Genomic DNA, 23,060 nt, shown 5'->3' on the forward strand with positions numbered 1-23,060 from the left:
GGAGTATGTCAAAGATGACCTTAGTGATATTCAACAATGAGGTCTGTAACACTTTATCTAGGAGGAGTTTGCAAACTTAATTGTCTGATCTCATACATAACCTACATAACCTTGCAAAGGACATACTGAAAGAATAAAGATAAAATAAGCAAAGCTTTCAAAATTCTGAGGGGAAATTATCTTCAACCTGGGATCTGTAAGTAGCCAAACCATCAATCTTATGAGCATGTAGAACACAGATTTCTCAAAGGTGAACCTTCTCTAATTAACTTAATATCCCATTCACCTTCCTTAGGAAGCAGGTAGGAATAGGGATCCACTGAAACCATAGAAAATCAAGAATGAGGGCATTACCTTTTTGCATCTGGAACAGCTGTTCAACATAGAAATAAGAGAAGAGAGCCACTGGGGTGATATTAAAAGGAAGCCCCAGGACCGTACCTCTGTGCTCAGCCTAGAAAGGTATAAATTCCAACCGGGACATGAAAATGTAGAGTTCCCACAGGAGTACCTTTTGGGAAAAAAATAGTAGAAAAGGTAGATTTCACCTCCCATTTCATCCTGCAATCCCATTACTGGGCATCTACCCAGAAGAAATAAAAAAACTTTTTAAGGCCTCTTGCACTAGACTATTTATTACAGTTCAATTTACAAAATGGGGAAACAGCCTAAATGCCCACCAACCCAGGAATGGATTAATAAGCTGTGGTATATGCATACCATGGAATACTATTCAGCCATTAAAAAAGATGGAGACTTTACATCTTTTGTATGAAAATGGATGAAAGTGGAACACCTTATTCTTGGTAAAGCATCACAAGAATGGAGAAGCAAGAATCCTATGTACTCAGTTCTAATATGAGGATAATTAATGACCTAGTACATGGTGGGAGGTGGGGGAAGGGGAGAGGAGAGAGAGGGAAGGAAGGAGGGGGCTCACGGTGTGTGACACACCTTTTGGGGGCAGGACACAATTTAAAAGAAATTTCACCTGATAAATGCAATCAATGTAACCTGGTTCTTTGTATCCTCAATGAATCGCCAACAATAAAAAAAGAAAGAAAGAAAAGGTAGATTTCTTGCAAATTTAGTGTCTATGGAAAATTGCATTGAGTAGCCTTTTTATTATGGAGATTTTGGGGAATACTCCAAGACTTAGGAGAGGATTCAAGAAAACCAAGCAAAGAAAACAATAAGATCATCTTAACAAAAAAAAAAACAATTATGGGAAAATGGAATTATACATCACTAATTGAGCAGTAAGTTGTCACAATAATGAAAACATTAATGCTTAACCATAACGTATGATATACTGAGAGAATGGGGGAGGGAAAGCAAGAGTATAAAATAACTAAGTCTTCATTGCCATATGTAGAAGTCAGTAGTCATTATCTAAAGTCAATGACTTGAAAAACAGCAATATTTCTTTATTATTTGGAAACGTGCCAGAAAGCAGGAGGAAAATTAAAAGGTTAATATTACTCAGAGTAGCAGAATATGAGAAAAATTTAGCCCTTGTATCCAGGGGCCAAGGTTTACTGATAACTCTGTTATAGATTTTTACTACTATTTGACCTTTTGACTTTGATAAATATTGAAGATATTTTTTAAAACTAGATGAGAAAAAGATATTTTTAGAAAGTAGATGAGACATCTAAGAGACTTCTAATGCTGCCCTGGAGTTTCCTTTTAACATCATCCTGGTGGCTCTCTTCTGACTTGCTTCTATGTTGAATGGCTGTTCCGGAAGCAAAGAAGTAACACCCTCATTCTTGATTTTCTTATGGTTTCAGTGGATCCTAAGCCCTACTTGCTTCCTTTGCTCTTAGAATACTAAAGACCAAAGTATTTTTTCCTGGTATCCATTTTTCATCCATTGTGGAATATGCAGATACTACCTTTTTGATTTCACTTTTCAAGTGTGATGTCAGCCCTCTGCTTATAAAAATGAGTTGATGTTTTATGTATCAGAACTAAACACACACACACACACACACACACACACACAAATTTAGGGAGCCATTGAGGTTTTCTTCTAATAGGAAAGGGAGCTGTACAACTCCAATATTCAGTTACAGAAAAAATAATTGTCAATGTAGATGTCAAAACATAACACTACTACAATAAATAAATAAATAAATAAATAACACTACTTAAGGTTCTAATGGTCAAGACCTCTGGCTTATTGAAGCAAATTGAAATAACTGACTCGCTTTTCCATTTCCAAATATTATGCATTCCATTTACTTCATTGATATAAATTTTATCTTCTTGTGAAAAGCAGAGATATACTGAAAAAATGACATATATAAGGCTACTAGTTAGAGTTTGGGACTGTTATTTAGTTTTATTTTTCACAGAGGGATAATTTTTGAAAAATTATTAACTGTGTAGTGAGGCTTAGCAGGATTTCAGGCCTATAGTAGGGATTCTGGGCAAGAGTTTCCAAGAGCAAATACTTCATTTAAACACTTCCTAATATTTTTCTTTATCATGGAGACTACATTTTTACATTAGTAACGTATTAAACACTAGTAACAGGAAGAGAATATCTTATATTCTCTCATCTCTACTTATTTGCTATGGTCGCTTTATAGCAAATCAATATTTCATAGCTTCCTCTTGCTCTCAGTCTTTTTCATCTTGCTTTTTCTCCTAAGATTTCTATAAAACTTGCTATCCCCTGCTTAGACCTATTCTTTTTCTTACCACTTTAGAAAGGAAGGACTCAAGCCAAGAAGGGTTTGCACTGTGCCTGACACTCAAGGCCTATGGAAAGTAATTTAGCAACATCTCTTGACTGCAGGCAAGTTTGAATCGTCAGCTTAAGAAAATGAAAATGAAAAACAAGACCACAGTAGATTCAAAACACACTCTACATTTTATATTTAAGCAAAAAATGCCCACAACAAAAAAAAAAAATTTAAATCAAGTATTTGCGGTGATGCCCATTCTATATCCCCAGGGAATATTCTGCTGTAAATAGACACATGAGCCAGTCTCATGCAGCATCTTTCCTGAAATTGTTAAATAGTGAGAACTAATGTTCAAAATAATGCCTAAGAAACTAGAGTAAATGAAAATTTACTTTCAGTATCATCAAAGAATAAAAATTAGATTAAACAATGGATGGATCTTTTCCTGGTTTGGGGATCAGGGTGATATTTGCTTTGTAGAATGTGTTGGGAAGTATTCCTTCTTTTTTTATGTTTTGGAAAAGGTTAAGTAATATAGGTACTAGTTCCTCTTTAAAGGTTTGGTAGAATTCTGATGTGAAGCCATCTGGTCCCAGACTTTTCTTTTTGGGGAGATTTCGGATAGTTGATGCTATTTCAGAACTTGATATAGGCCTGTTCAACATTTCCACTTCTTTCTGGCTATGTCTAGGAAGGTGGCATGCTTCCAAGTATTAGTCTAGTGCCTTCAGATTTTCACATTTCTGAGAATAGAGTTTTTTTTTAAACCAATTTATAATTACTCACCCTTTCTTATGAAAGATAGATCACAACTATAGCCCAGGATGAAGACGGGGGGAGGTTTGATAGAGGGAGGGCAAATGGTGGGACCACACCCATGGAGCATATTGCAAGGGTACATCTATCAAGTATAGAACATAAATGTCATAATACAATAATTAAGTAAATGAGGCGAAAGCTATATTAATTAGTTTGATGTAATCACTCCAAATTGTATAAAAAATCAACACATTGTACCCCACAAATGCATAAATGTATTCATGATCTATGTGTATATGACTTAATAAAAGGGGGGGAAGTCCTTAAAATAATTAAAATCATATATTCCATCAAAAAATCTCAAATATTTTTGATGAATATTATTTCAAATAAAGGGTCTTTATTTGACTCTTATTTGAAAAAAGTCTTTTATTTCTACCAGGGTCTTGGTTAGCAGAAAACTATAGTTAATTCTATCTAAACAATTCTGTTAACAGGCTTTGCTCTTCTGATATTTATATTAATAGTTTACAAGTGATACCTCCATCCAACTGATAGATCACGCCAGAAGGCTAGAAATCAGGTTGACTTTTTCCCTTTCCAATAGACCTTCTAAATTCTGCTAACTGTACTTTTAAAATACTCATTATGCCCAACTACAATTCTTTGTCTTTTTCACTGATATTTCTACTGTACTAACCTCTGGTACCCTGCCATGGAGACCCAGCTGGCCTCACTACACTCCCCTGTCCTTGTTCCTCTCAGCTTAAAACCCTTTACTGATTCATCCTTAGGACAAATTTCAACCTCTGAGTATGTATGTCAAGACCTGCCATGATTGACTGATTGATTCCACTCCCTCCTTGCATGTTTTGATGTTAGTTTCAACCTGCCCTCTCTTTCGTCCCTCCAGCTACACTCAAGCTCCAACCTCTCACTTACCTGCTTTCCCCCATACTGCCCTGCTTCATCCAACCTGTCCCCTCCCTGTTGGCATCTCCTCTGCATCATTCAAATCTTAGCTTATATGCCATTTCCCCCAGAGAAGCCTCTCTTGTTCTTTAATCTGAATTTGTTAAATGTTGTAACCACCTTGTTCCCCTGACTAGATTGTGTCTCATTTGCAACTGTGTGATAGGCAGAAAATGCAAATAGTTTTAGAAGGTAACAAATTTTTAAATGAGAAAATACTGTCGATTATTTGTAAAAATCAAGGAAATTTCAATTTCCCATTTCAATGGTACATTTAGAGGCAGCTAATAAAACATTAATGCAAGGTCTAAAATTTGCTTTGGACTCAATTTTTTTAATATTAAAAACAATCATAAGTAGCATTTCTTACCTATATTTTAAGTTATAAATGATTTGATCAATTTCTGGTCAAATATTTGTGTATGACAAAAGTTAACACACAATTATAAAGCTTGACAAAAGATTCACATCAATTTTTCATAATAGCTTGAGCGACCAACGGTATTAATGGGAGCAAGGGATAAATAGATTTCAAGGTAGATTCCTTTGACCAAATATATTTATATATTGTTTTATATTCCCAAGAGTATTATGTAAAGATACTTTAATAACACACTATTTCTCTCTCTAAACAATTCCAACAGGTATCATTCTTTCCTTTCCATAAACAGAGGGAGTGTAAACGGTAATGTGAACACCACAATAAATGCTGGTGTTCATGCAGAGAGAAAGGAAGCCTTATGCCCAAAGCCTATTAAGTTACTGACCTAGAATTAGAACCCAGGACTCCAAGTTCAGAACTCTTTGCTCCACCACTTGCTCCACTTATGTGCCATAATCTTGAGAATTCAAAGTATTAATAACTTCTAGGGCATTCTTGCTCTCTTTAGACATTCTTACTTTAAACTGCAAATAATTCTTTTTTTTTGCAGTTTTTGGCTGGGGCCAGGTTTGAACCTGCCACCTCTGGTATATGGGGCTGGTGCCCTACTCCTTTGAGCGATAGGCCCCACCCTAAACTAATAATTCATTCTAGGAACATTATATATTAATATATACTTATGTATAAATTAATTTACCATATAATTTTCCCCTTAAGACAGAGGTGCTCTGAACTAAAAGAGACTTATAACCAGTGATGGGTGACTGAGAAAAAAAAATGTTATTTAAAAAAATAGGAGTAAAAGAAAAAAATTAAGGAAACATTGCATTCTTTGCTCTTTTTTTTTACCAACTCCACATAAAACAGGTTTATATAAATATACATTATTCAAGTTGATCCTTACAACAGATATGTGGATTGCAAATCGTTAGTTAAGGAATCTAACTCTCAGAGCCATATTACATGAAATAGGGACAGAGTCCCATTCTTCAGACCCCAAAACATTTTTCTTTTTCCAACCCCACAATGCTCATGCTCATAGACCATCTCACTGGATACTCACATTTCATCACACCTTGAATTTCATAAACAGGCTTGAGAATCAGATTACCATCAAAGTCTTTAGGAAATGGATTTATTGAGTTCCACTTATTTGAAAAATCTGTAAGTTTCACAGTTCGTGTTCTGTTCTTGGGAATCTTCCATTCAACAATCTCCTTCAGGGTATAAATATGTTCATCTTCACACTCATAGAATTCTCCTTCTTGTGACAAAGGCAGGGTAAATGAGTGATTTTGATGGTTCCTTACTATTCCACAGTTCACCCTTATTTCTCCATCGAGCTCTTCAACTGAGTTGAGTACAATTTGCTCCCCTTGCTTTATGATGAGATTCTCTAGTTTTATATCCTTCTGATGATAGAAGCAAGGATGCCCTAGTCTACTTGCTCCAATATGAATGGTCCTTGTAATTTCTTCCATAGTAAGGTACGGAGTTTTATCAGCCACAATCTTAAAAAGACCTAAGAACAAAATTGTGTGAATTAGAGTTCTTACAACTACAGTTTTCATAAAAAAACCACAATGTGACTGCAATAAAACAAGGATTGTATAGCTTTTAGAAGTATTATACCTCCCTTTTCAATAAATGGTGCTGGGAAAATTGGACAGCCACATAGAGAAGGAGGAAACAGGACCTCTATCTCACCCCATTATCAAAAATTAATTCAAGAGAAATAAAAGACTAAGACATAAGGCACAAAACTATAAAAATTCCAGAAGGAAATATAGAAAAAACACTTCTAGATATTGGCCCAGGAAAAGAATTTATGACCAAGACCCCAAAGGCAATACAGCAACAAAAAATAATAATAAAGAAACAGAATTTAATTAAATGATAAATCTGCACAGCTAAAGAAATAATCAACAGAACAAATAGATAACATCCACAACTAAAGCAAATATTGTTAAACTCTACATCTGATAAAGGGCTAATATTCCAGAATCTACAAAGAACTCAAACAAATCAGCAAGACAAAAGCAAACAACATCATTAAAAAATTGGGCAAAAGACATAAATAGAAGTTTTTCAAAAGAAGATAGATAAATGCCCAACAAACACATGAAAAATGTTCTATATCACTAATAATCTGGGAAATGCAAATTAAAATCACAATGAGATATCATCTTACCCGTTAGAATGGCTTTTATTAAAAAGTTAAAAAACAACAAATGCTGGTGTTCATGCAGAGAGAAAGGAATGCTTATACACTATTGGTGGGATTGCAAATTAGTACAAACTTTATGGAAAACAGTCTGGAGAGTTTTCAAAGAACTAAAAGTAGACCTACCATTTGATCCAGCAATCCCACTACTGGGTATTTACCCAAAGAAAAAGAAATCATTTTATCAAAAAAGACACCTGCACTCCATTGGTTATTGCAGCACAGTTCACAATGTAAAGATGTGGAAACAACTCAAGTGCCCATTAATTCATGAGCAGATTAACAAAATGTAATATATAGGTATGCCATGGAGTAGTATTCAGCTGTAAAAAAGGATGAATTAATGTCTTTTGCAGAGATTTGGATGAAACTGAAGGCCATTATATAAACAAAGTATCTCAAGACTGGTAGAACAAAACCACATGTACTCTCTAAAAAACTGGAACTAACAGATAGGCAAAAATGTACACAGAGGGAAATAAAAATCATTGGAAATCAAGCAGGGGGAATGGGGGAGAAGGGAAGGAACTGAAAGCTACCTAAGGCTTACAGCATGCACTATTTGGGTGATGGGCATACTTACAGCCGTGACTCAAGCACGACAAAAGCTCTCTGTGTAAAAAAAACACGTGTGCCCCCTTCAAACAGTATATTCAAAAACTTACAAAATGATATATCTTGGAAAACCATTAATTAGTTTACTTAACAAATGTATTCTGATTAAATTAATCTGTGTATTAAATCATAATTAACCAGATTATGTTTTCTTATATAGAGAGACTTCTTCTGATCAGTTATTTTTGAAATTTCTTTTTGTTCATATATAAAAAAAGGAATTTAGGTGATTTTTACATATAAACTTCCTGGAAAAGTGTGAATGATGTAATCCTGGGAAGGAATGAATATACAGTGGGTACAAACTTTAAGAAATTGAAGTGCTCGTCGGCTGAGTGGTGTGCTTGAATGCAGTGAGGAAAAGAAACATTTACTTTGAAGGAATTTCTTATTTAATTATGCTGTGTCTCAGGGAAAAGCCAATAAAATAGTATTCTTGAATTTGCTGCAGTAAATGAATTTACGTGTGTGTGTGTGTGTGTGTGTGTGCGCGCACTTGGGTATTTCATCTCACTTGTCTGTATATGAAGATTTATTTCCAAGAGCCCACAGTCATTATCAGGGTATAGAAAATTCAGCAGTTTTTGTGAAATAAGTTTTAAGAAAATAGCTACCTAGAATCCCATAAAAGACAGAGACACATAATTTTATTTCTATATTGATGACATAAGTCACAGAAGAATTAATTCAGCATCATCTTTCTTGGGGAATAAAGTTCACCTACAGTAATAACAGACCTAAAATAATATGAAGTGGGGAAAGTCTCAAACCCTAAGGGCCACCATTATTCCAAGTTAATCACACTACTCAGAGCTGCCTTCTTATATGTCTCTATTGCAAGAAAAATGTATTTATGGATCTGTGTGTTTTCCCTTGGAACATGATGAAGTGCACAGTTTAGCATACTAAGTGGCAGAATATAGAAAAAATATTTGATTAACTTATCTGTTTTTATACTAGTGCAGCCAATCCAAAGAGTCCTTCCTTTAAACCAGTCATTTAATACCATAAAACTAAGGCAATTTATAAATTAAATATGATGGCATTTGAAACTTCAATTTCACAATGAAGGAAGTTAAATATAAACTAAAGCATCATTGGGATTGATCAGCTCTAAATTTGACCAGTGTTTCCTCCATCTATTTCACAAAGAGTATAATAATTCTATGCTGGGAAAAATATGCTTTATTATTCTGCTTAAGAAAAACAAAACACATTTCAAGAGCTGAGCAATCATGAGACTTATTATAAAATAAGCCAATATGTAATCTTTATAAATAAGTTAGAAAGCAGAAAGAAAATAGATTTCCATTTCCACCTTGGATTATATTAGCTTTTAAAATGGATTTTGTTATTATTTCTAAGTTGGTAGAAATTGTTCACAAGAAACATATTACTGAAGAAATAAAAATTATAAGGAAATACAGTAAATTGAGCTGTTGAAAATTAGTCAATAAGTAGATTTAATCTTTTGAATCTCCTCCCTGAATCTTAGATTTTGGGGGAGTTTATATTTTTAACCAATTCTTAATGATTTCTAATCATTATTAATAATAACAGCAACACTAAATTTGTTTAGAAATTTATGTTTCCAAAATTTTTTTTCATATGCATCATTTATCCTTGCAATAGTCTTTTGAGGAAAATAAACAATTATTACTGGGTGATATGAAGATGGCTTGGACTCATGGCTCTAGATTTTGAAATCAGAGCTTTGAGATCCAAATCTTGCATCTTGTCACCAAACTAGGTTGCTTTCCTGTTACATGTATTTCAAGGACATTATTCATGAGAATAGCATGATTGTCTCCATTCACAGTACACGTTTATGGGTCTCATCAGCTGGCCTTCCCTTCAAATGGATCAGCTGTCCCCAAATGCCTTAGTGTGAGAAGAACAAAAACAATCTCCTGGTTCAATGTGCAGAATTTATGCTTATCAGAATTTTTGACTTTTTTCCTTCATCGATCTCCACCCAAATAGGGAATAATTCTAAAAATTAAATTCTCCAAAATTATACCATTATTAGCATGAAATCATGGTGAAGATTTTATGATCTTTCATTCCTGCTTTCTCAATTTCAACCAAATATATTTTCTCCATTTATGAGATAAGGAATCTACTAATTCTCATCCTTTTTTCGTATCATCCAAAATTAGGATTTGAAAATATTAGCAGTTTTGAATGTGTTGGAAATTTACATATATGATACAATTTCATTTTCAAAATGGCAATATGAAATAGCTCATATTAATAAACAGAAGTAAACACAAACATTCACAGATAATGACATGACGTTTTGAAGAGAGGCTATAAGGATACAAAATCAATGTCCACAAGTCAGTTGCCTTTGCATATGCCAACAACAGCCTAATTAAGGACATGACTTCCTTCACCATAGCCCCAAAGAAAATGAAATACTTAGGAATATATCTAACAAAAGAGGTGAAGGACCTCTATAAAGAAAATTATGAAACCCTAAGAAAGGAAACAGCAGAGGACTTAAACAAATGGAAGAACATACCATGCTCATGGCTGGGAAGAATCAACATTGTTAAAATGTCTATACTTCCCAGAGCAATCTACCAATTCAATGCCTTCCCTATTAAAATACCAACATCCTATTTTCAAGACTTGAAAAAAGTGATTCTGCATTTTGTATGGAACCAGAAAAAAAACTGGTATAGCTAAGGCAGTTCTTAGTAATAAAAACAAAGCCAAGGGCATCACCATACCAAATTTTAGGATGTACTATAAACCATAGTAGTCAAGACAGCATGGCACTGGCACAAAAATAGAGACATAGACATTTGGAATTGAATAGAAAACCAGGAAATGAAACCAAAAAGTTACAATCACCTAATCTTCAATAAACCAAACAAGAAGATCCACTGGGGGAAAGACTCCCTATTTAATAAATGGTGCAGGGAGAACTGGATATCCACATGTAAAAGACTAAAAGTGGACCCACACCTTTCTCCATTCACAAAAATTGATTCAAGATGGATAAAGGACTTAAATTTAAGTCATGAAACAATAAAAATCCTCAAACAAAGCCTAGGAAAAACACTGGAAGATTTCAGCCTGGGGAAAGACTTTATGAAGAAGACTGTCATGGCAATTGTAACAACAACAAAAATAAACAAGTGGGATTTAATTAAAGCAAAAAGCTTCTGTATAGCTAAGGAGACAACAACCAAAACAAATAGAAAAACTACCCAATGGAAAAGGATATTTGCATATTTTGAATCAGACAAAAACTTAATAACTAGGATCTATAGAGAACTTAAATTAATCAATGAAAAAAACCAACAATCCCATACATCAATGGGAAAGAGAAATGAACAGAGCCTTCTCTAAAGAAGGCAGACAAATGGCTAGCAAACATGAAAAAATGCTCATCATCCCTAATTATTAGAGAAATGCAAATTAAAACCACCCTGACATATCATCTAACCCCAGTGAGAATGGCCCATATCACAAAATCTCAAAACTGCAGATGCTGGCACAGATGTAGAGAGAAAGGAACACTTTTACACTGCTGGTGGGATTGCAAACTAATACAACCTTTTTTGAAAGGAAGTATGGAGAAACCTCAAAGAACTCAACCTAGACCTCCCATTTAATCCTGCAGTCCCATTACTGGGCATCTATCCAGAAGGAAAAAAAGCCTTTTATTATAAAGACACTTGTACTAGACTTTTTATCATAGCTCAGCTTACAATCACTAAAATGTGGAAACAGCCTAAATGCCCCTCAACCCAGGAATGGATTGGCAAGCTGTGGTATATGTATACCATGGAATACTATTCAGCCATTTAAAAAATGGAGATTTTGTAGCATTTGTTTTAACCTGGATGGAGGTGGAACACATTACTCTTAGTGAAGCATCACAGGAATGGAGAAGCATAAATCCTATGTATTCAATGTTTATACGATGACAATTAATGACACGGGGTGTGGGAGAAGGGGAGAGGAGACAGAGAGAGAAAGAGGGAGAGGGGAGGGAAAGAAAAAGAAAAAAAAAAAGAAAAGAAAATAGTGACTAATTCTCACATAAATTGGATTTACTTTTGACCAAAGTACATTATTTGAATAATAATTTTTAATTCAACTTGTTAATATGTTGTTTAGAATATTGCATCCTCATTTATAAGTGAAATATGATTGTAATTTCCCTTTATAATAACATATTTTTTCCAATTTTAATATCAGGTATATCCAGATGAAATAGAATGATTTTGAAGTATTTCTTCTTTTTCTATTTTCTGTAAGATTTTTCATGATCTGTTTTTTGAAATTATCTTCTATTTTTATTTATAAATATTAGTTGTCTATTTCTGAGACTTAGAAAAAAAAAGAAGTTAACTGATGACTCCATATTGAACATTCTATGACAGACATACTTTTATCTGACAATGTGAATGTTACTTCTTTTGCATTATTATTATTACTTAATATTTCATTGCAGCAATCATCTGATTTCTTTTCCAAATATATTTATCTTCATTCTTTATGAGGTTTTTGTGTCTAGTCCTTATCTTAAACATTGTTATTGTTATTAAGTCTTAAGCCTTTTTAATTTTGTGAAGGCAAAAAGTGGAAACCAAATAAACACATGTATATGTATAGAGAAAATAAAAATGGGCCATGCCTGTGGCTCAGAGGAGTAGGGTGCTGGCCCCATATGCCGGAGGTGGCGGGTTCAAACCCAGCCCTGGCCAGAAACTGCAAAAAAAAAAAAAAAAAAAAAAAAAACCCAGGAAAAAAAAATCGGCAGAGTAAAACATTTCTACTCCCACTTAAGCTTTTCTGCAGCCAAACATGATGATAAAACAATGAGACTGTATTCTAATGAAATATGAAAATCAGCTGAAAATAAACACCTCTTTCCTGATAACATTTAAATACTTTAAAGTTATCAAAACATGGATTTCTATCCACTATCCTTATAAAGAAAGTTGCCCTTGAGATATAGGTAAAAAGACGTCCAATACACATAAACACAGGCACATACAATTGAAATACATAGATAGTTATGTATTTGAGATGTATGTTCAAAAATTTCTGAGGTGAGTGGAGCAGACTCTAGCTCTGGTTTCAAAAATTCAACTCCAGGTTGAAATGGTGTGCATGAAATGCCCTCTCAAAGCAAAAAAACTCCAAATTCTCAAGCAAAGTGTTAGAATATACAATGATAATGATGTCCAAACTGTGAGAAAAGTCTCCAGATTTTTTAATCAATTATAGGATCATTAATATAAGGAATGTGCGGAAAGTCAAAGTTTGTGATAACAAAATGACACATGGTGATTTAAATGAATAGTGGAGAAGGAAGAGGACACACAAAGATGGCGACCAAGATTCTTAAATGTTAGGTGAGACTAAGCAAGGCTGTAGGATTCCTATGTTTGAATGTCTTTACATTAATAATTGAATCAGAACTGTCTGCAAGTTCTATTAACAGTTTACCTTGAGGCGAAAGAGTACATCATAAAATGTTTCATGTTTTACCTCTTTCGTTACACTAGTCCATGGGGAAAAAAATACCTCTTTCCTGATAACATTTAAACTCCTTGCAAAGAGTGACTGCAAAATCTATCGTGTTTGGAATGTTAACAAATAATTTACATTTAAAAAATGTTAGCTCTTGAAATCAAATGTTGTAACCTGATATCTGTGCCTAAAGCTCTGTTATAATTAGAACTTATTCATTAATGCACCATACATACATGCTCTTGTCAAAAATTTCTATCTCCCAAACAGTAAAAATAAATAATAGACATAGGAGGAGGAGGGAGAATGTGAAAGACTATCAGCCTTGGAGAGAACACAGTTCCCTGGATGCTCACCAGTTCTGCGGGTCACTGCCCCCTTGCATTGCAGCAATACACACAGAGCCATCAGGGCTCGAAAAAACGTTCACAGAGTTCAGGCATCCCTGAAGCTCTCGCTGCCTGCTGTTAGAAGGATCTTCAGTATATCACAGACTCACTACTTCTGGCCCTAGGAGGAGTGCCCAGGTGACTGTAGGTAGTAGACTTTTCAAGGTAAGAGGAACACAGCTACTCCCCAGTAGACAGGAATGATTAAGAAGATGGATTTTGGATTCTGACAATCTGAGTTTTAATTGTGACCTCAGCTCTTCTTTAACATGTAAACTTGGGAAGTTACACTCTCAGGGCTATCATTTCCCTTTTTCCTAAAATGAGAAAAATTATATCATATGTACCATAAAGTTACTGTGGTTATTGGAATAGTTAACTTACATAACGAGCTTAGATAGTGTTTAAGACATAGCAACAAAAAAGCAAAAACCAGTAGCTGTTACCTCTCTCCATTTTCCTTCACTCTGGGATTCTAAGCCATTCTAGAAGGCTTAATACTTATTAAGAATTAAGAAGGAGGTTAATACTCATACAAGTTCAGTGCCAAAAAGAACAAATGAAATATTTCAGTCTGGATCAAATTAGACATACCAAAATATATAGAATTGGCAACACAGCGTCTGGCACAGAACGGACCAAAATTTCCAGCAATGATAATTTGCACAGACCACTCCAGTGAGTCTGAATATGGAAATGAGCCTCAGATGACCCCTTTAGGTGGACTGCCTTTGGGGGAAATATTTCCAGGTTGCTTTGAGGAGTTTGTCTGATCTCATGCTTTGATAAATGACTTAGAATTTAACCACCATAATTTTATGCCCATAATGAGCAGATTATAGGGAGAATAAAAGAGGGAAGCACGTTTTGCGTAGGCATTGTGCTACGTGTCGTTATTCACAAGGTATACATTATACCCAGTTTCTGAAGTTCCCTTGAACAAAAGAAACAGCAAAATGCCAAGGCATTTTTTGGAACCTGTTTTATTCATGACTCTGAAAGGTAGTTGAAGCCCATGGAGGGAGGAGAATACCCTCCCCCTATTTTAATGATTTTAATTTTGCTAATGGAATGTTAGCAGAAAGAGTTTGGGAACCATGTGGAGCTGATTGTGTTGTTCCGTATTGATGCTGCCTGCAAATTAAATGCACCTAAGTAGCCACCTGTTTATGCTTATGATTATGTAAAGCCCCATATGCTTCTCTCTCTACACATGGGAGGTAAATATTGAAAAAATTATTCTGGTGTGAAGGGTGAAAACAGCAGCAATTCTTCTATAACTGTCAACATATGCCGTGGTGTTTCCTTGTAATGTTGTGCTTTGTCTGACATATTTGCTGATTTTTACCATGCAGTGTTCAAAAAAAATCTGTTTCCCATGGTTATACAAAACAATTAAAAATCAGTTTACATTAAATTCAAATTAGCAAGAGGTATAATTTTCCCATGTAACCATAAGTTTTAAATGAATTTCAGAGCTTAGAATTTAAATAGATTTTGATTTGCACGATAAAGAAAACTGAACTTTTTTTTTTTTCTAAATTCGCCAGCATATAAAAAGTAGCAATTTCCCTCTAAGCACATCCTTTCGGTTCCATTTCACTAGGCTATAAAACTGACTCCACAAACATGAATTTGAAAAGCCCACCTAAAAATTGCCCTGGGCTCTTGAATGGCTAGACCCACCCCTTTCCCTCTGGATTTGACTTGGAGAGCACCCTGCTGGCCCCTAAGAGTCCTCTCCAGAAGACCTGACCTGGGACCTGGTCTGCAGGAGCACCTAAACACTTTTGGGATAAGCTACCTCTGAGCACTGGGAGGTCTGGGGCAGGTAACTCCTCTTGAATTGCCTCAATATTGCTCAGTGAAGATGATCACTTCCAGGAAAGAAGAGAGCATCTGGACTTACTGTTGTTGCCCACTTTAGACGGTGAAGAGAAACAAATTGAGTTTTCTATCTGATGAAGAGGGGCTTACATACTACATAGCAGCCCCTAGACAAGTGCTATTCCTGACTTCCCAATGAAGAATTCACCCCCCCAAAAAAAAGAAAAGAAAAAATAACCCACAGAAATTGATAGAAAAAGAAGAAAACGAACCACATCACCAAAAACTAAGAATAATAGATCAACTACCGCAAAAAGCCAGAAAGAAGTTACTTTCACAATAATCTGAACAGAGCTGAAGTGAAAAGAGCGTCAATGCTGGGACTTGTGAAATAGCAGAGCCCTCTAAAGGTTGAAAAGACATTAATACTGAAAATGACCGTATTTAACAATCACTGGGCACTTGTTACATGCCCAGGTTTGGAGTAAGCACTTAACCACCACCTCATTTATTTAATTCTCAGAAGAATTTGGTGAGATAATTAATCTTAATGTTTTTTTTGTACTCTACCGATGAGGAAACTGATAAATGGAAGTACTAAAACACATCAAGGAACCCAGTCTAAATTTGTGTGTGTGTGAGTAGTATGTGTATATACGTAAATATCTACGCATATAGATCCTCTACAAATATTTAAAATAAAATTAAAATCCCTCATATCCCTCACTAGACTGAAAGAGTCTCTTAATATTTTGGCATTTTCTTCATTCATGATACATACACAGAGATATAAATGTCCTAAACATTTAAATATAATTTTTAAGTAAATAATACATTGTAAGGAATGTATTATCACCAATCTTGTGCCATATTGTTGAGCATCAAAGTTAATTCTGTTATTTTGCTATTCCAGATAATTCAAAAATGCTTATTTCTCTAGGGTTGATTCTGGTGAGTAGAAGCGCTGAGTTAAATCCCTTTAAACTGTAGAGTCTCTTTTATCAACTGAGCTCCAGTTCTAGCAGGGCAGGACCAAGACATAAGGGTACAAACAGATTCAATCATAAACCCCTGTATATGCATAAAATAAACATTTGCAGGTGGCACTTGATATATATATGATGTATTTAGACTAGAGACACAATCTATTATCAAATTTATTTTCACAAAGATTAGAACAACCTATATATACTTTAGTTGGGTTTGAGAGTAGTAACCATTTGCAACATTTTTCCCAACTTAATTATCAAAATTGCAAAACTTATCGAACTAAATAGGTGGGAAAGTTGTTGCTGTGTTAGTACAGACTAATTTCTATGTAATTCTAAGCCACTTGACTTTCTTCTGTTCTTTGCACATTTACAAATTAGTGTTCTACTAGAATTTTTATTGATTTTTTTTGATGAATATTTTAGTGGTACCTAGTCTTTTAAAAATTGAGCCATTTTCCACATCTTCCTATTACACTTCCTTTTTGCTTAAATTTCTGATATGTAGAAAGTTACATTTTCTGTAATCAAATATATTATTTCATTTTGTTTTTTCTTATATTAGTAACCTAAACATGTTTCAAATACAGACATAAGACACTTTTACTTAAAATGCAACTTCTTCATCTATTTCAAATTTCTTTGTCTATGTGGAATAAGGCTGATGATTTGAGTAGAGTAAGGCTGATGATCTGAGTGGATCTATGGTTTGCTAAATTGATAATTACACTAGAACAATTAACTAAATAGCTCTTTCTGTAACTCTAGATGTGTAGTAACAACATTATCAACTAGAAAGTAATGCTCTATATCAAAGACTGCCCTAAGCTATAAATGAATGTTCAAGCGTATTGGGTACTAGGGTCAAATTCAAAGCATTTCCCTGTTGCTTCTAGAACAATTAGTACCATTATTAGTTAAGTAATTTATTGATGCAGATTTTCATTTTCTCTAAGTAACACAAAATACCATTTATTATTACTTCTTACTTGTTTTTAATGTTAGCAAAACAAGTACCTTCTCATTGTTCTATTTTTTAAATATTTTTTATTTTTTATTCTCCCAAGTAAATGTTAGAAATACTTTTGAAAGAGCCAACATAATTCTAATTATGATTTTAATACGATGATTGTGGTTAGCATTGTGTTGAAAATAAATTAATACATATGCAGTTGATATACTGTCTTTATTTTTACTAAGTAAACTCATATATTTTTTAAACATTAAGTAAATAAATGAGATAAAGTCATATAATACATTATCCTCACATGTTCTCATGGCTGAAAATGGGAAGTTACGACTATACATATTCTTATGTATATGTCTGTGTACCAATACTTGTTTCATACACAGGTACTTTTTTCATCCTATCACCTTACCAAACTCACTTACTAATTTTAAGGTTTCAAATTTGTATTTCAATTGATTCTATCAGTTTTTCTGGGCAATGCTGCTATCTGCAAATAATGATTATCACTTCATTTCTAAAAGTTTTCTAATTCATTCGTTTCTGGCCATATTTACTTAAAATTCTAGACTGGTGCTAAATATGTCAAACGGACACCCTTGTGGGAAGAGCTCTTCCTTCCTATGATTCACAGAAGTGCCACACGTCATGATGCTCCATCTGGGCCAGGGTGTTCCTGCAGGGTGACCCTCTGCTACATCTGTCAGGCCTTGCCATGTTCTGAAGACTTTAAATTTTATGTTGCTAAAAATAATCAGGACAGGGATACTAAAACCCATTCAATTGTATTCTTTCAACAGAATGTTGAATGTGAATGTTTTTATATAGATATATCATGTTTTTAAATAATATATATTACATTTTAATAAAGCTGTTAATTTACAAAACGAGAGAGAAGAGATAAAAAGTAGTTAGGTTGGACCCTCAAATGGAATTGGCAGAGCCCTTATTAAATGGGATTTGGCAATAGCAATCTAGATCTTTAAAAACATTTTTACTTCTACTTCTGAAGTAATAGTTATAAAAATCAGAACTGTTGACAAAATTTTAGTTTAAAAGGCCAGCAGGGCTCAGTGGTTCACACCTAGGATTCCCATCACTCTGGGAGGCCAAGGTGGATGGCTTGCTTGAGCTCAGGAGTTTAGTAGAGACCTCATCTCTACTAAAAATAGAAAAACTAGCCTGCATGATGGAGGGCACCTGTAGTCCCTGCTAAAGGGGAGGCTGAGGCAAGAGCCCAGGAGTCTGAGGTTGCTGTGAGCTATGGTGCCAAGGTATTTTAGCCTGAGGCAACAGAGTAACACCCCCGTCTCAAAAAAAAAAAAAAAAAAAAAAGAGAGAAAAAGGCTATCCACTATAGTACAAATTGTATAAGTGGCTCTTTTCAGAATGGATTATTAAAAAAGTATGGAATATGTATATGAGGCACTATTATATAGCAAATAAAAATGCTTGGAAGGATACTTAATGACACAGGCAAGACCTCATAAACAAGGATTTTTTTCCCATTGTGTTAAAATATGTGTCTATATGTGTGTGGATGTGCAATGTAACAGAAAACAATGAAAAGAAATATACCAAATATTAATGCAGGATAACTCTGGTGATGTGATTATAGGGAGTTTTATTTACTTCCCTGCCTTTTCTTTCATTTTCCAATTTTCTAAAAAAAAAAAAAAAAAAAGGATATGTTATTTGTAAAACAGAAAAATCAATGTATTTTGTTACTTTCAAAAGTTTAGTTACTGATGTCCACACAAAAACCTGCACATGAATGCTTATGGCATCTTTATTCATAATTGCCAAAACCTGGAAATAATCAAGGTGCCCTTCAGCAGGTGAAGGGATAAGTAAACGGGGATACATCTTCAATGAAATAATACTCAGCACTACAAAGAAATGACTTAGCAAGTCATGAAAAACCACAGGAGGATCTTAAATGCATATTAGTAAGAAAAAGAAGACAATTTGAAAGGCTGTGTACTGTGTGATTCTAATTATATAACATTCTAGAAAAGGAAAAATTACAGAGACAGTAAAAGCGCCAATAGTTACCAGGATTTAGGGGAGTCGGAGAGTTGAAGAGGCAGAGGACAGAGGATTTTTTATAGCAGTTAAACCATTCTGTATGATACTATAAAGGTGGACATGTGTCATTCCACATTTATCAAGACCCACAAAATGTACAACATCAAGTGTGAACTTTAATGTAAACTATGGGCTTTGGGTGATAATGATGTGTCACTGTGGATTCATTGCTAGCAACAAATGTAGCATGGGATAGGAATGGTTAGGGAGACTGTGGAATATGGGGTGGGTGGGGTGAAGGTTATAGGGCAAATTTGTTTTCCAGTGACAGAATCTCTAACTCTCCAAAATGTACTTGTGTAATTCTACACACTCTAGGAATGTGCTCTACGAACGTTCAGTTAAGAGTCAAGAAACTGGAGAGCTGAGTAAATCATTTTTTAAGAGCGATCTAGTCCCTCTTCTGAGCAGCCTTCCACGGTGGTACAGTTGAAGTAACATTGTAATGAGCTTTTAGAAGAATCACACATGTTGGAAAGGGGAATGGTAAGAACAAGGACTGATGAAATAGATTTTAGAAGATGTACCTAAAAATGTTGATGCTATGAAAACTTGTAGAACAGTGTCAGCTGTGGAACAACCTATTTTAAAATGGTCTTTCTAACAGAATTCTGATTCAATGCTAATGTGCAAATAGTTGAGCAAAATAATCATTTTAATCTAAAATTACAAAATCTGTATTCCGGATAATATACATGGTAGTTATCCAAAGATCGAGGATTTGGCTCAGCACAAGTGGCTAAGGTGCCAGCCAAATACACCTAAGGTGGCAAGTTCGACTCCATCCCGGGCCCACCAAACAATGACGGCTGCAACTAAAAATTAGCCAGGTGTTGTGGCGGGTGCCTGTGGTCCCAGCTACTTGGGAGGCAGAGGCAGGAGACTTGCTTAAGCCCAGGAGGTTGCTGTGAGCTGTGATGCCATAGCACTTGAAGCTCTGTCTCAAAAAAAAAGACCGAGGATTTTTTTTTTTTTTTTTTTTGCAATTTTTGGCCAGGGCTGGGTTTTAACCCACCACCTCTGGCACATGGGGCCAGAGCCCTACTCCTTTGAGCCACAGGTGCCGCCTTAAAGACCAAGGATTTTGAGAAATAATCTGATCATGTACTAAAGAGTAGAGGAAAAAATAGGCTAAAAAATATTGTAAAAGCCTAAATTTCTTTTATATATTGACTAATTCACATTTTCTTGTATAGTTTCTACAGAATACTTCTTTCTGTCTAGGAAGATGTTTTGTTTAATAGACATAGCTGAATTTATTTTGCTTAGGTGACTATAGTCAGGAAGAAGTTCCTTAAGAGAAGTTGACTCAGAAAATTTGGAAGAATAGCTCCTGATTCCTTGAACAGCAAGCTATCTAAAAGGTAGGGGCTCTACAAAGGTCTGCTCTGACTCAACCTTCATTACAACATCCAGATAGAGAAATAGAAGAAAATTCTGCCTTGTGTCTTGCTTCCCTTGACAAAAGTCCTCCAAAATAAAGGGAAAAAAAAAGAAAGAAAGAAAAAGAAAAATGATAAGCTATTTAAAGCTATTAAATATATTTAATTTTTTGCCTAATAAATTTCCTATCAGGTTTTTTAGAAACTGATATTTTAGTCCAATAAAGAAATAGCTACAATAACAATATAAAGACAAAAGATTAGTCATTTTAATAGTAGATGAAAATGCTGTGAATAACCATGGAACGTAACATGTATATATAAAATGAATTGCCCCATTTTTTGATTTGGGGCCATATATATATGTTATATAAGTTTATAAGCTTATATTTATAACTTATATATATAACTTAAACTTATAACATATATATATGTCCCCAAATCAAAAAATAGGGCATTTCATTTTGAAAAATGTTAATGTATTAGTATTTTGTTATCCAGGAATGAAGAATAAGGTTTTATAAATTTAAGTCATTTAACCTTAACTAATGTCTTGCAGAAGATATTTCATTAATCCCATTTCTGTCATTGGTTATTTTTAATACTTTTCTAAATTCTTCACACTTGTAATAAAAAAGATTTTTAAAAGAGTTTTATTCTTTATAGAGGTCCTTCACCTCTTTGAAGCTACTGTGAAAGGGTCTGTGTCCTTGATTAGCTTCTCATCTTGGCTGTTATTGGCATACACAAAGGCTACTGATTTGTGAACATTGATTTTACATCCTGAGACATTACTGTATTTTTTTTATCACTTCCAGGAGTCTTGTGGTTGAGTCTTTTGGGTTATCTTAGTATAAGATCATATCATCAGTGAAGAGGGAGAGTTTGACCTCTTCTGCTCCCATTTGGATGCCCTCTATTTCCTTCTCTTGCCTGACTGTATTGCCTAGGACTTCCAGCACTATGTTGAATAGTAGTGGCCATAGAGGATGCCCTTATCTGGTTCCAGTTCTAAGTGGAAAATTATGAAAAGAAATAGGGAAGACTCAACATTGTTAAAATGTCTATACTTCCCAAAGCAATCTATAGATTCAATGCCATCCCTATTAAAATATTAACATTGTACTTTCAAGATTTGGATAAAATAATTCTGTGTTTTTTATGAAACCAGAAAAAAACCCATATAGCTAAGACCTTAGCAATAAAAACAAAGCTGGTGGCGTTAGCCTACCAGACTTTAGGCTGTACTACAAGGCCACAATGATCAAAACAGGATGGTATTGGCACAAAAATAGAGACATAGACATCTGGAACCAAACAGAAAACCAGGAGATGAAACTAATATCTTATAACCACCTAATCTTTGATAAACCAAACAAGAATATATTGGGGGAAAGAATTCCTATTCAATTAATGGTGTTGGGAGAACTGGATATCCACATGTAAAAGACTGATACTGGACCTGCACCTTTTTCTACTCACAAAAATTGATTCAAGATGGATAAAAGACCTAAACTTAAGGCACAAAATGATGAAAATCCTCAAGGAAAGCATGGGAAAAACACATGAAGATATCAGCCTGGGGAAAGATTTTATGAAGAAGACTTCCATGGCAATTGCAACAACAAAAATAAACACATGGGACTGAAAAGCTTCCGTACAGCTAAGGAGATAATACCCAAAGGTAATAGACAACGTACACAAGGGGAAAAGATATTTGCATATTTTGAATTGGACAAAAGCTTGATATCTAGGATCTACAAAGAACTCAAATTAATCAACATGAAAAAAGCCAACAATTCCTTATATCAATGGGCAAGAGAGATGAATAGAACCTTCTCTAAAGAAGACAGATGAATGGCTAAAAAATGTATGAAAAATGCTTATCGTCCCTAGTTATTAGAGAAATGCAAATCAAAACCACCCTGAGATATCATCTAACCCCAGTGAGAATGGCTCACATCACAAAATCTCAAAACTGCAGATGCTGGCATAGATGTAGAGAGAAGGGAACACTTTTATACTGCTGGTGGGACTGCAAACTAATACAACCTTTTTGGAAGGAAGTATAGAGAACTTGCAAAGAACTCAAACTTGATGTCCCATTTGATCCTGCAATCCCATTACTGGACATCTACCCAGAAGAAAAAAACTGCCCACCAACCCAGGAATGGATTAACAAGCTGTGGTATATATATATGGCATGGAATACTATTCAGCCATTAAAAAAGATGGAGACTATATCTTCTGTGCTATCCTGGATAGAAGTGGAAC

The 23,060-nt window shown here is 34.6% G+C and overlaps 1 protein-coding gene across 1 annotated transcript in view; it reads right to left on the minus strand.

Annotated features, from left to right (window-relative positions):
* The window catches only part of THEMIS (thymocyte selection associated), a 200,730-nt gene that overhangs the window by 111,153 nt on the left and 66,517 nt on the right, over positions 1–23,060 (minus strand). Inside the window, exon 3 of the mRNA XM_023512802.1 lies at positions 5,873–6,331. Coding sequence (XP_023368570.1) covers positions 5,873–6,331 — 459 coding nt within the window. The remainder of the gene's footprint in view (positions 1–5,872; positions 6,332–23,060) is intronic.

The sequence above is a fragment of the Otolemur garnettii genome, unplaced genomic scaffold (genome assembly GCF_000181295.1).
Source record: "Otolemur garnettii isolate 467f Iridium unplaced genomic scaffold, OtoGar3 scaffold00002, whole genome shotgun sequence".
Taxonomy (NCBI): Eukaryota; Metazoa; Chordata; class Mammalia; order Primates; family Galagidae; genus Otolemur; species Otolemur garnettii.